This window comes from Ischnura elegans, chromosome 4 (assembly GCF_921293095.1).
Source record: "Ischnura elegans chromosome 4, ioIscEleg1.1, whole genome shotgun sequence".
Taxonomy (NCBI): domain Eukaryota; kingdom Metazoa; phylum Arthropoda; class Insecta; order Odonata; family Coenagrionidae; genus Ischnura; species Ischnura elegans.
Window position 1 is genome coordinate 104079984 of NC_060249.1, and position 15620 is coordinate 104095603.

The window sequence follows — 15620 nt, forward strand, 5'->3', positions numbered from 1 at the left end:
TTAACTTCTCTCCGGCACCCCGCAGTGCGACACTTAAGATCACGTCCCGCCTTCGAAGCGGCGAAAAGGAAATGAACGGTCATTATGGTGCATTTTCAATCGGTTGCCGTAGACGCGGTCTACGCCCGTCGGCATTTAGCCGTGTTTATCCAAAGGCTGTGTCGTCAAAAAATGAGGTCACACTGCTGAGGAGTGCTAGGCGCGACGAATTTGAGTGTGTTTTCTCATAGGGGCATACAATAATTCTCTATATTCAGCCAGAATGCTCCAATTGTATTATTTATTGCGAAAATGAAGCTAATTTCAAGTCAACAAACACTTCATACCTCTACAATATCAATATGTGTATAAATGTCATCATATGTTACGTGAGAGACAACATGTACTGGCGAGGTCCAGGATAATTTTTAGACTACAACTAATTAGAGGTGAAAATGGTGCTTTATTACGCTCTTATAGAAAATATTATTTCAACATTTGGCTGCTTAGATAAAGATTTTAAATTCCATAAAATGAAAAAAATAAATTCATTGGCGAATTCCCGAAATCAATTGCGAAATATTACGGTGAAAAAATCTTAAGATGTACGAGCAAATAACATTATTATAAATTACTAAAAATTATTACTGTGTCACAAGTAAGGGAAATAAGACGTATATAACGAATTTACGGGCTCTAATAGCACGCGTGAATTAAAATAATTGAAGATCTTGAGGGTAAATAGTTATAGGCATCTTCCGGGAAAATTTCTTGAAGGTTTTTCAAAACGTCGCAGTAATGAGCGCTATCGTGATGGAAGCTGGCGCCATTCTAGGAAACCTTTTCTATTACACTGGTGACATCAAACCTCTTCTTCAAGGAGACCTACATGAAACATGTTCGCGGTCCAAAAGTAGACATAGAATATACGCTGACACACTTTGGCGAACGATTTAAGATTAAAACAACAAAAGGACGACCACAACATCCAGTGTGACAGGCAACATCGAAGGGGCAGTGCAGAATATCCGATGGGAGAAATAAAGAAATAACAACAAACAGAAAGACAGACACACAAAATAACAAGTCACCAATCACAACAGACGTGCTCTCACACGAAAAAACGAAAACATGAGAATACCGAGGAGAACGAAAAACAGACACAGGGTTATTCTCTACAGACATCCCGAGTGTTACCATGAAAACGGTTAAGCACTCCATGCACATCGTGGGTAAGTGTCAATAGTACCTACAACAGAAAGAAACGAAAAGAAACGCGCGATATGTAGTGATGAGAGAAGCGTCGGTACTGGGGATGATGAAAAATGGATTGCCAAGGAATGACCGACGCTCTGGCGAAAAACATTTGCACCACGTTCGCCCGAGTATGAGAGCGACCGAACGTGCTGCTCCGCAGGAGAAAAAAACAACTAAGGTGATCGTACTCCAAGAACGAAAGAAACTAGCAGCTTGAGGCCAAATGAAACTGGACGGTGGTGTATGAAGGTAAAAGAAAAGTATACGGGAAAGAAAATGGTAGAGCAATCACATTCGGAAAACAATAATGGACGAAAAAATTATACGATCTTCAGAAAACAAATGAACAACTATTGGAGTACGATGTACGAACTTTGTACCAAACCATATTCTGATACGTTTTATACCGTACGGGAGTAAAATCTATTGTATTGCACCACGAACAAACGACCAATAGACTTTTAATAATTATGTAAAATGTGGAAGATACTATACACAACGGTAGAGATGCCAACTCACTCGTTGCAGGGTTGACCAGCACTCCTCCAGGGTTCGTTCGCTGAGCTGTGAGTTGGTTCGCGAGAGCTGCCGACGTTGTCGATGATGGAAATAAGGGAAAAAGGAAGAGAGAGAGAAACAGAAAGAGAGATGAAGAGAGCGGAACGAAATGAAGCGACACAGAGAGAACGTTCACAGCGATAATAGGCTCACATCAAACAAAACACACATGAGAAGCGAACCAGCTGAGATTCAACTCCCCGTCGGTTCCGAGATGCAAAAAATGTCGGCCTCAGTGACTTTGTCGCACCAATCGACCACGTCACTGCGTAGGGCCAAGACATAACCACTCAAATACAATGTTCGACGTCTTACGGAACAGGTTACATTCGCTTCGGCTTGCTTCCTCGCTGAGATATTTGATAGGTCCGACAAAGTAGTCCGACCCGAAGCTCAAAATAAAAAGTTTTCGTGCTCGCGGTGTAAATTAAAAGGCACACATTCATATCAAGCGTGCAGAGACTTCATGCATGGTGTAATGGTCACATTTTTGGGCCAAGAAACGTGCGGGAGATTTACACCTATCATTTCTAAGACGTTCGTTGCATATGTAAGTAAATATAAAAGAGTAACTCGAAAGAAACGAAATAAATATCAATATAAGATTTTTAAATTCTTCTCTTGTAAGAATAGAAATAAGATATTCTCGACGTATATCTAGGAGTAGTAATAAAAAAGGTATGATGTAACAATACGGATTAAAATGAAGTATTTATTTTGACAAGCGTTCCATTAAAATAAACAAATTCATGTTTACGTTACACATATATATTTTATGATTAGAAAAGTATGATAACATAGTATACTTGGCTGGAATAAATAATCACTTAGTACGTAATTTCATCAAAAAAATAAAATACATGGCAGAAAAACACGAGCTCGTGCAAACATTCATCTCATTGCTAGCAACATAAATTCATTTTCGCAACAACCATTGAAATAATGAATTTCAAAAATAAATATAATTAGAAAAAAAAATGAGAAAAATATTATATTCATTTCTCATACAAAACTCATAAAGGATATCTCTATATTCTCTATTCCCTATAGTGCCAATCTTTCAACTATTTCAATGCGATATACACGGAAAAATCCTTGCATGCAACATAAAATATCAAACGGGAATCCATACTGACGGAAGAATACGATATTCATGATGATTTATATTACGGAAAACTTTCTGGAAATGGTAAATGTAATCTTTTCCGATGTTCTCCCTTTGATACCTTACGTCCCTGGGCAGCGAATAAGAGGTCTTCCTCCCATCTCCTCATCCCATGCATCCTGGCTAATAAGCGGGACTCCCACACCCCACTCCATGGCATCGGTTGAGTGTTCCCGACAGCAATTAGCAGATGGCGCCGCGATCGGCTACTGATTCCGACTTCTCCCGAGAGGAGGCCCCATCGTTTTTTATAATGACTCCTCCTCTCCAATGGAAGGACGGTTATGACTTGGCTATTGAATACTTCGCCGTTTTTTAAGTTCATTTTTCAACTGATGTCAGCATTAAATGCAATCGCGGCGCCAGTCAGCATGGAGATTCGAAATGAATGTTTTTCCCTGAAAATTTCACTTTTTTCTCATTAGTAATGGAGGAAATGGAAATTCAGAAGAGGAGCTAAGCAAAACATAACAGGTAACGAAGCATATTTCCATCTAACCATAACGCGAAGGCCAAGCAGCTGACCGAACGAGCATTTTCAACGTCACATTCCACAGCATGCAATGATTATTGTCTGATGACAGCAAGTATGTAAAGTGATTATCCAGGTGTACAGAGGGAATCAGTAAACTTATGAAAAACGAACTCCAAAACAAAATTAGATACATTACACAGTAATTAGTAAAGTAAAAAATTATTTTTGAAAAATTAAGAAAACTTTGCATGAAAATCATAAGGAATATAAAAAATAATCTTAATTTATCCAGTGTTCTAGATGTTTAGATATGAAATTGGTTAAGAATAAACCGGTTCGATAATTTATTTTCTTGTAGCTTTTACCACTCCTAAAAAATCATTCAAGATTTCATGATTTTATGTTCGGAAACCGTATGAGTCATGAAATAGCATTTTGTCCACATTATCATCATGTCCTTAAGGATTTTGCTCTTTGGAATTATATCAAACAAAATTATCGCGTCCAGCAATTAATATAGATTTTTATAACTCGATAAAACGATTGATAATCGCCATTGCACTTGATTTTTTCTCCCCCGTGCAGTAACATTTTCCGCGAGGGCTCAATCCTCGGCGATGTATACGATGCGGTGACTACGAGGAAATATTTTAATGGCTCTCCATCGGGGATGTTTTTTGCATTTTTATGAGCCCTGCGGGGGTTATTCTCCGTTGTGGTGCGGCGACCCCTCCTCGAAATAGGCACCCATCAGATATGCATGTTGCAGCTACACGGTGGGGGAAGCTGGGTATGTTGCCGCTAGAGATGAGATGTCGGGTCGTAAGGAGAGGGTTGAGGATGTTACCAGAGGGTTGGAGTTGTCTCTCGGAATGGGGAAGAAAGGCATTCAGCTAGTATCATTTGTCATGGATACGACTTCATCGAAGGGGTTTCTCGAGCAATTTGATGCAATAAAGTTATGGGCGCTAAGGGCATGTTACCTAAGGGTAAATACGAAACAGATTTTAGGCTATGTCCGAGGGGATATCTGAAAATACTAATCGGTAATTATATTGAAGTTACTTCAGACAAAACTATTTGGACATGTAAATTCCAAATCTGGTAATGGAACGGAATTTGATAATCTACCACACCGAAGTACGCCAATGAGCTTAAACGTTTTCATGTTTCCCTACTAGAAAACTAAATGGAGCATGTAGGCAGCTAAATTGTGTTTACTCCAATAACACCTTTTATGGATGGTTTCTCAGGCATCTAAGTGATAACATCCCTACTCCTTCTGCCAAACTTAAAATTCTGAACAACTCAACACGAATGAATATTCCATAGCGATCCATAAAAAAATTGATTCTTTGTCCACGTCATAACACCACTATCTTCACTCAAAGAATTTTTTCCTCACGGCCTCCTTCTCTTTGAGGGTGGAGTTTCCACCTCATAACCTCACTTATGCACCTCAAGCACCGCTTTATTGCGAGCAGGGAAGGGAGGCTTGGAATGCGTGAGATAACGCTCAAAGCTATCCATTTGGATTTCACTTTCCGCCGTCGTTTTAGCCGACGGAGCAGAACAATGCCAGGGCGCCGTGGACTCGCTCACGCTGCTCTGGACTCTTCTGTTTTTCCTTCCTTTTCCCTTTTCTCTTCTTTTTGCCCCCTTGTGACCGGACTGCCACCTTATTCCACCCTGCTTCTTCTCCTTAGAGTCACCCCATGTGATGTGAGCCGACGCGGCGGATCCTTTGTCCGAAAGCGTTCACGCCGAGCGGGACAGAGCGTGAAAATCGTCGAAAAAGAAGGAAGACGATGGAGGGGCGGATGGGAAGCGTTAGATGGGAAAAACGACTTGGAATATTTAACGATTGACATTTATAGTTTAATATATTATTGACTATTTAATGCGGACGGCACTTCAAATAAGCGTTTGGGATCAAGTTTAAATCGCATGAATATTTGGCATTACTGAAAAAATTAGCTTCAATTAATTTTTCGCGAATTTTGCCTTCGTGTTGTTCAGGCACATACATTTTATAAAAGATAAAGAGTACTTTGAGAAAACGGTTTAAAAACATTACAAAGGCATCTAATAACGTAGCCTCAGAGGTCTCTGGGAAGCTCCGACCAAAACGAAAACTATGCCTTTGGTCGTAAATTAAGTCATGAAGAATCTCCGAGGTTTCGGTACGTGACTCAGTTAAATCCTATTCAATGTCACTTAAAACAAATTTGTAAATAGTTTTTAACTTTAAGAAGATACTTCTATAATGAAAATAAACCGGCTATTCTCTTTATGTCCTTCTATTTTTCATAGAAATACTTAAAATTTAATCGTAAATATTTTTTTAAGTTTACTGGACAATGAATGTGATACGGTGGCGAATCCTTTGCTCGAAAGTGCGGGGCGATCCGTGAAAATCGTCGGGGGGGAATGAAGGAAGCCGATGGAGCGGCGGGTGTTTCGTACACCTACGCCGCACGCCCTCTACCGAGAGGCGACGCCCCAAGAGTCCTCAGCGTGGCGAGAAAGTCAACCCTTTTCTCCGCAATTCCAAAGCGCCTATTTTTTTCGCATTCCCAGACTGCTTTGGTGCGACCTTGGGATGCACTCGCCGGCAAAGGACGATTTATGAATCAGTGTGAGCGACTTGGGCGAGCGATTTGGTGCTCTAACTCATGTGGAACAGCGCTCGAATAAGATGAAATATGGGCAACACCAATCCATGTATCATTGGATGGAATTTACTTTGGATAATTTTTTTCATAATCCTATATTCGTTGATATGAGATACAAGCTAGGTACTTTTAGCTCTCCAACACCTATACACTTTTGACTAGGAATTTCTACCGAAACAATTTCAGCTCAAATGCGTCATTGTAATGGGAATTCTAGCCTTATATTCGCTTCTTACAATCACGTATTTGCTTAGAAGCTTAGATAATTTCAAATTCTACCTATATAAAATGTACTCTTTACTCTTATATGATTGGCGATATACTCATTTTCAGGCAAAACTGTGAGGAATAGTGATATAGTTGAGGATTTTTTGAAGTCTTATTCTTTTGAACTCTTTCGATTGGTTTCAACTCATTCGCGCTCTTTTAAAAAATACCAAGCGCGCATTTACTGAGAATTGCAAGAATGTAGGCATTGGTATTGATATAGAACGAACATAAATTGTTACAGATTACGAAGAGAAGTTCCTTTCTATCGTGAAAAGGAGATTCATAGTAACCGAGTCTCGTAAAATGCCGTGTCTTGGATAATTTAAACTATGCGAGGGAAAATATAATTCTTATCTACCCGTACAAAGGTCGTTAACGTCACTGTCTAAGTTATTGCACTCCGGATTAACCATTGGCAAGTTTCAACGGAAATCATTGAAGCTCGTTCAAGTCCACTTATTTGGCTACGGATGCAAGTGAAAATAATGAGTGCAATCAAGCAAGATCAATTCGCACCTGTATTTATGCGAAGGAGAAGGTTTAAAGAGCTTGCCAAGAAATACGACGGCTCGATTTTGAAATAAAAATATTATGTGCTTCGGAAGGATTTGAGAGCCATTGAGCCAATGACGTTAAATCTCATGTAATGTCCTAGGTATGGAACCGAGAAAGGTAAAAGTTTTGTCAAGTTAGGAAAAAAATTAATCAGCGATATTGCCTCCATAAATAGGTATCTTAAAAGACAACAGTGCATATGTTGCTTTGAACTCATAGGAATAAAATCTACAACATTACGTTTTCACGGGAATAAGAATTTTATGAATATCTTAGGTCGTAGCAAGAGCTTAAAAAATAATGCAAGGTTTTTATGGGAGCATGTTACACTACGTCATTTACTTTGTTGATCATTTAGATAGTAGAAGCAATTCTCATGAATTGTAAATTCAAACTGCCGATAATTTTGACGAGCAATACGACGCCAAGCATGAAAAAATTATTCGTTATTTTAACTCATGCGGAGTTGGTTCATGAGGTTTGCAACGCCGCCTTGGGGCTTTCTCTTGACTCGATACGCCCAGCCACCCCGCCGCCAGCTGGTCGACTGCGAGGAAAGGTGAAGGAAAGAGAGGGATAAGCAAGGAGGGGGAGGGAAGAGGGATGGGGTTGGGATAGCGCAGGCGCCAAGGGCGGCGGAGGGGAAGTGACACCCCCACTCTGCCCGACCACCTTACGAGCTTTCTTAACGCTTTCTTTCTAGTGGGATGGGGAATGGAGGGGAAGGAGAGGTCGGGTAGCCTAGCGTCGTATGCATACTTGTCTCTGACCGGTCTTCTGTCCGGCGAGCCGCGGAATTAGCAATAAATGGTCTAGATCTACTGGCGCCTTCCATCCCATAAAAAAAGCTATCGTATCGAGACAATATGCACTGCCGATTGACGCTAAAGAGGATATGATGGAAATAATTATTAACACGAAGTCAAACGTGATGATTTTCCTTAGAAAAGATGCTGATAGAAGTTTGGATTTTCGAAAAAGAGGAATTTAAAATCATGTTTGAACAGGTGTTATCGATAAAAGAAGTAATAAAAAAATGCTGAAAGACGCTCGACTTGGGAGAAACTCTTACCTTTTTTTGGATAAGTTCCCAAAAAATGATAATATTTGCGGAATAGGCTCAAAATAATAGCAAAAAATATTAAAATTCCAGCTTTGAGCCTAGTTCGTCGCAATTTAAAATCATAGAATTGAAATAACTTCATCGAGGATGGAATGATCTAAAAAAACACCGATCTAGCAGCGTGAATGGCCGTCGGCCTCATGGAAAGCCCAAATTAATTGACTCCATAATTGCAAATTCTTGAATTAAAAAAAAAACAAAGCGAGCAACAATTTTCATTTGCACCACCTGACGACTCCATTTCGAGGTGAATATTTTTCCCAGGCATGAAAATGGGAAAGCCATGAAAATACGCACCTAGGCTGACTATGTCCTCTCTGAGGCGATCTTTATTTTCGCTCTGCCGTTTAATTATTTCGCGGAATGGAAAATTTGTTTACTTAACTCGGCAACTCTTAATTCGCGCGGTCGTTCCCAATTTTCTGCGCAATTTTTCGAGGTTCGGCAGCTGAGATGAGACTGTGTGGAAGGTTGGGGAGTAAGGTAAGGAAAATGAGAGGACGGGAACGAATGGATGGTGGAAGGAATGATGCTGCAGATGTGAAAGGCATCTTTTCATTATTGACGAGGAAACTCCATGGGAGAGCTGGCGTCACTGCGGCCAGAAAAAAGAAGACGGGTGCTTCATTTATTTCCTATTCTTCCGCGATTCTCCTGGGAAGCGAAATCATTTTCTACGGATTACTGCCATTATCTTGTTGAGCCAAGTAGTTTTAATCCCGGAAAACAACTTGGTATAAATAATTATATGTATTTGGTATGAATATACTAATATGTTATAAATAATTATGATCTCCTTGCTAAGTAATACATTTCATAATACAGATTAATAAGTGCGTAACCTAATTGTGTGACTTCCTCGACGAAAGAATTGTTGCTACCAGTGTAAAAACCATTTTTAACAAGAGTCACAAGACAAATTCAAACTTTACCGTTTTTCATTGTAGTTTTTGATTGGCAAATAACTCTAACGTAAAAGACCTGCTTTTATAGTCAACCGACACTGGCCCATCAAAAAATATAACGCTTTTCTGACGAGTTTCATTTTGCTCCATGTAAGTCTTGCTTCTGACTTGAATTTTAAACTGAGATGAAAATAAGAATTTCATGTATGGAGTATGGAAAATGCCGAGAACTAAACATTTGAAGCCGAGAACCATAGTGAAAGATTTTTAAAATCAATTTTAGACTAGATACATTTAAATATATCATTCCCTGCGTGTAATTCCAATGGGAAAAGGAGAAGGAATAGGGTTCACTTTCCTCTTGCGAACTGGTTAATTTCAGCGTATCCTTAGAATTGGAAAGTGATGCCTATGTAGGAGTTGATCGTTGTTTGCATTGCGGTCCCTCGGGGTCTCTCCGTGGTGGAAGATGTGGTACACTGAGCTTCCTTGAAGCAGGGAAGGTTTAGGGAGGCTGTGGAACGGGAACCAAATAGTGAGGGGAAGGGTAGAAGGGGTAAAGGGGGGGGCGTGGGTGGACTCGAACCCTTTCGGCTCCTGGCTCCAGATAGTTCGTCAGAGTCCCGCGAGAGGGTATAACATGTCCGTTTGATGGAAACGTTAGGATCAGGTGGAGCGCGTCGGACTGTGAGACTTCGCCCGGGCGGGACACGCCTGATCGCCGAACCCTGAAAATTTCGTCTTCCCGCCTTTCGCCACGTGCGAAATGAACGAACAACGCCTTCAGGAATCTCTCGAAGCTTTTTCTCTGCTTTCTAAGGCGTTTCCAAGCATCTATACCGGGCTCCACACGATACGTTTAGTTAAAAAAGTTGAGAAATTCATTGGATGAACTCGCCAGATCACTTGCGGATTTGAAAATCTATGAATTCATACCGTCATTAAAACGGACACACAAAATCGAAGGAAACCAAAGACGAATATTTATTCGATGGTAGACAGCTATAAACGGCAAGTGGAGTTAACTCAATTTCGTGCGAATATGTTTACTATAAATCGATTTTTCTGCTTGCTTAAAGAAATAAACTTAACGAGATCACCTTAGGTAGTTGAGAAAAGGAATTACAGGATGGTTTGTGCTTCAGATATGACTTAATGCATACCTCCAACAGATAATCAATCTGTTTGGAGAACGGATTGGGTTTTTGGAAAGACTAGTCGCAGAACTCAACAAAGATTTAATTAAAAAATTACTGTATTCGTAAATATTTGAAGATAAAATGATGTATATTCAGGATTGAGTTACAATTCTCAGTTTTATGCTTCTGCGTCTCTCAGAAAATCCTATGAACCACAAAACTAATGAAATAACTCTACTCCATTTCGCAAGAATATAAAATTTACACTTTGAGGGAGGGGCAACAAATTAAATGATGAAAAAGGATATCATACCCCCCCATTCGTTTAGTGAGCGGGAGCGTTAATCAGGAGTTAATTCTGGCGATTAGCCGTCGACCCCATTAAAACGATCCTGCCCACTTAAAATCTTAAAGCGAACGGTAGACGAGTGGGGGTGGTGCTAACATCGCCTCTCCCGAGACGAGACCCTCTCCCTTCAACACAGTGCCGGGGATGGTTAGGGTGTATCCTGAGTTGCCACCGCGGCGTCATAAACATAGGCCACCTCCAAGTGGGGGAGGAGGAGAGTTTGGGGGTGGGGGGATCTCCTAATGTCTCTATTGAGGAAAGGGTGGGGAGAGCAGTCGAGATTGCGCGTTTTCGGGAATCTCTTCGCTTGTACTGAGGATTGGGGTTGTTTCGGTGAGGGAAAAGGTGGACAGAGTGGTACAACGAGGGGCGCCTAAATGCTCCAAAATATGAATTAACAATCATGGAAGAAGTATCATTTAAATCGATTAGGACTGCTGATATTGTTTTGCACCACGTACATTCAACAAATTTTCAAAAAGATTAATTAGTAAAATCATTTATAGCGGTCTGAAATTTAGAAGATGCTGAGACACTCCAGTGATAAAATAAGTGATTATTCTGCAATATAAAAAGGCTGGAAGCTTTTCGACTGAGGTACAAAAAATCTACGACCGAAAGTATATTAAAAACCTCACCACTATACCTAATAAATGAATATTTATGATGTATATCTCTGGCAATGAGTAATTGGTCAAGTTTTGATTTTCCAAAGTTTTGTTATTCCAAAGTGTTACCTCATTAGAAATTGATCATTTGGGGCTAAAAAATTCAAGCAGTACTAACAGGAAAATTGACAGGTTTTAATGCATGTGAAATAGATATTGGTCAATTGTTATTGATGCTGTTGCAGATTTATTTTTTCTCGGGTTAAAATTAAAATATTGGGAAAGCTAGAATTAAGCTTGAGTTTGACATTTATAAGGAAGCAGAGTGCCATGAATGGTTGAAATGAGCTCAAAAAATAAGTACTAAATGTCAAAAAGACGTGATCACTGTTATAAGTGAAGTGTGCAGCAAAGCCGCAAGTGGTTGCAAAGCAGAGAGGTACGAGAATGTTTATGTGGGACACCTTGGGAGACGGGAGGACCGACCAATACCCTCCCCCACTCTCCCAAAAGCCCAACAACCCCCCCTCTCAAGGACGTCCTCTCAAAAGCCCCGACATGACGAAGATCACGCGCGAACATTTCGGCAACTCTTGGGGAAGACCTGATGAGCATGGAAGGCGTCTGGGAGTGCGGAAACGACGGGTGTGGGCGGGGGTGCGGTAAGGAGAGGTTGCGTCAAAGGGGTGGGGGGGAGGAGGACCCCGAAGTGAGGGTTTTTGGGGGGGGGGGTGTGGGGCTGCTGTGGTGGGGGGGAAACCGCCAAAGTTTTCTGGGGAGCGCGTCGTGCGGTGTCATGTCCTTAAAGGAGAAGAGAGAGACACTTAAGGCTTCCTGGAGGCATGATATCCCGCCTCCCGTTATTGGGCACGGAATGGTAAGGAGGGAGTGGGGGGGCTGGGGTTTCTTCCCTCCTTAAGTGATGCGAGGGCAGGCATTCCCTTACTGCTTGGGTTGCGTGCGAATAGAGGGCCACAGATTCGCCACCTTGTTGCACGAATTAAGGGATTCTCCATTGCGATGGTGGGAGGGGAAAAAGGAACCGCTCGCGAAGGGGAAATTGAAGCTAATGAGACGAGCGAAGGGTCATAAAATGGAGAAAAATGAGTAGAAATATATCATATTCTTACTTAGCCACTATACCATTTAAATATTTTTTAATGATTATGCGATACCATTTCATCCCAATAGAATTCATAAACTTCATTTGAAATCACTAACGAACATTAATGGAAACAGAAGTGATAGGAACACTATCCTACCAATTGTAAGTGCTCGCAATTTTTTCCTCTCGCGGCAACGGAGTAAGAATTTTCTTCTTTGAATGCGAAATTGAAAAACGATAAAATGAATTTAATGCAATAAGTTCAAGTATTTATGCCCTCAGTTAATCATTCCTCTCGAACAATCTATCCATTTGAAGGTTAGAATAAAATTGTGATATCATGAATATGAAGACCTTTTTAAAAATGGAAAATAACGAGGTGATTCGTAGGTATGTTGTAATTGGCACTGCATTGCTAATTAACCTGTGACCGAATTCTAAAGCAATAAATGTGACAGGAGTTGATCACAATCCGGAATTTCCCACCAAAATCTCTCAGGTTTCACAAAAATAAATGCGTCTCGTCACTTTGGTCCAATGTCATTATACTAATTACACGCAACACATTTCGTGTAAGTAAAAAGGCAGTCGAGTATTCTCACTGAGGTTATGTTATCATTACAAATGGAGTAGCACTTGATATTGATCTGGCAAGGCGATGGAGTAATTTGAAGACCAAAGTAGTTGAAAGAAAATTTCATCTCAAAGAAAATCTCTTTCTACCAGATTACCATTGCGTTTTGCCTGTTGAAATATTATATTTTAATAAAAGCTACGGTTTTCTCGTTCTATGAGGCACATGTAACTCTTCCCTACCTATTATCCGATCACTTTAGCTCTACATTAAGGATATGAAGCGGGGAAAAGATCGCTAGAAGTAGAGAGGTAACCTAGGACTAGCGCCGCCCGCAATATCCCGCCACGGGGCAGTGCATTCTCCCGGGAGAGACCACGACGCTGGGCGGGAAAGTCACGGCGGGCAGAGTCGGTCTACCTAGCCAGTTACAATGCTCAATATCAGTCCTATTAGACCAGTGGCGAAATTTTTTCAGGGATTTGGGAACGTAAAGATAAATTGAACGTTAGAGTGAGTAATTTGTAATAAGCACATTATATTTCATTTTTAAAATGAAAGGACTTTTCCATTCATGCACAATTTTTTAAATTTGCGTTGTGGTATAGTTTTCAAAATTGAAAGAATAGTATTTTCCGTTTTCTGATCCGTCGCCTTCTCCTCGACTTGCTCGCATGTGGCTTATTGTTGTTCACTCTACAGTAAGCGATTACTTCCTTTAATGACCAGTTGTACCTGAACAGAGTAATAAACTTACGCATGAAAAGTGGGCGGAAACATTCTCTTTTTTGTTTTAAACTAGCGAAAGAATGGCTGAATGAGGAGAATAATTTTTTTTAGTCGTAACTTATCCTTCCCTTAATTCTTCCGAATTATTTCAACAAAATACGATTTAGGGTCTAATTGAACAAGTCCAATGAGAGAACACGACAGTACTAGTAGATGGATAGCAAGTAAGTGATACGATAGCGATGACGGACGGTACACCTATAGCGCAACTAGAAAAAATTTTCTCCGTTTCGGGGTGGAGGGGACCCCTGTAACCCCCTCACATACGCCATACGCCCTTGATTTAGCCCTTCAAAGGGCTGAGGAACCACGGAAGGTAACGATGAGCCGGAGGTCTTTCTAGACGTGGGAGAGAGAGAGAGAATTTCTTGAGCAAAAAATGAGATCGCTTCGTCCGCGTTTTTTTCCATCGGGCTCCCACCTTTCCCCTCACTCCTCAAACCCTTTCCTTGGCGGCCACCGACCCTTAGTTCACCACCTCACCCCCTCCCCTCTTCTATGGCGGCTCACACATGGGACGAGGCACATCTGACGGAGACCACGAGATGACTCTGCAATCCCCGATGGACGCATCAACGGGAGGTACGAAGGGTTTAAGGCAACGCCGAGTTAACGCTCTGTTTTTGTTATTCCCATCCGTCAAACTCTTTGATCGCATGGAAGAATTATGCGTGACTATGAAAGATTACTGCAATGGGGCGGATATCCGTTCTGCCTTTACCCCTGATGCCTGTCTGATGCAAATCCTGCCACCTGATATCGCCCAAGTTCGTACTCATCTTGATAGTATTTTATATAGATATTAAAACAAAGTTTCCATTTTCTGGCGCTTATACACTTTCAGGAGTAATAAGCAACATCCCGGGGCACACATCGGGTATGACTTGATTTCTTTTTGCTTAAATATCTCTATGATTCACTGAGTGACCATAAATATTTCGAAACGCCAGCAATGAATAAATGTTATGCATCACCCTTGACATTGCATTGACAAGTAAAACTCATCAATTGGGCTGCACACAAATGTGAATTTTTTAAAATAATTAATGTATTCTGCTGTAAGCACTATCACAGGAAGGCAACTCGCTGACTTCTAAGAGCTGTGACGTGATTTTTGTTGGTTGCATTCCTATGCTTTTGGAAAATAAAATCAGAATACGTAATACCTTCTGCGCATACTTTTGCGTGCTGCTCTTCTTATTTTAACAAGCCCTGTGACTATTAGCATTTAAATATTCAGGTCATATGACTTTAGTGGAAAACATTTCAGTATTAATTTTCAATTATATCACGACATTAAGGATTAATTCATTGGGAATCAACACGTAGCACTGCCTGAGTGCCTTCAAAAATGTGTAAATAATGTTTCCGATTGGAAGTCGGACCTTTTTTGTTTGGAACTTGGGGGAAACCCTAAATTTGGCAACCCATTGCAGAATATCTAGTGCAATCATTACTTCTTCGTTACTGTCAACTCATGTTGTATTCCACCAGAAAAATAAAGTGGCGTAAAAGTAAAATTACTCAACCATTAGCCATGAATGACCGAAGGTGATTTATATGTAATTGTAAGATTAATTTTTGAAAGACCACTAAATTTTTCTCGTTAATTTACTGTTAAGCTCCGCTAATTACCTCGATATAGAACAAAATTTATTGGACGAATGATGACTCGAGCACGGAAAACTATCCTTCTATCTCAAATCACCTCATCCATGAGTTCATATGCTTATGGACGCATTAGTCCTTTCCTTCGGGGGCAAAGGCCTTCCCGCCTCCCATCCTCACTTCCCCACACTCTCAACCCCACGAAAATCATCGTCGACTCCATCCGCTTGTCCACCCTCTCTCCCGCCCCAAAAGATGACCCCCGCATCTGCATACGCCGCCGGGGAACACCTGGAGCGGCAGCCGACCCTTCTTTTGCTCTCTCCCGATTATTGTAGCCTCCCTCGCGTGATCTGAGTTAAGAGGAGTGGGTAGGGCCCTTGTGTGTGGACCGCCATGTGCCGTACCTCCAACTCGAACGCGGATGGCCCTCGGAATGGCCCGTACGCGCGGCCCTAAGCAAGGGTCCCGCGACAGGGAAACCTA

At 41.0% G+C, this 15620-nt stretch overlaps 1 protein-coding gene across 1 annotated transcript in view; it reads right to left on the reverse strand.

The window, feature by feature from the left end:
• The window catches only part of LOC124158211 (zinc finger protein 543-like), a 155917-nt gene that overhangs the window by 136491 nt on the left and 3806 nt on the right, over window positions 1-15620 (reverse strand). The window contains exon 2 of the mRNA XM_046533400.1: window positions 1756-1821. Coding sequence (XP_046389356.1) covers window positions 1756-1821 — 66 coding nt within the window. The remainder of the gene's footprint in view (window positions 1-1755; window positions 1822-15620) is intronic.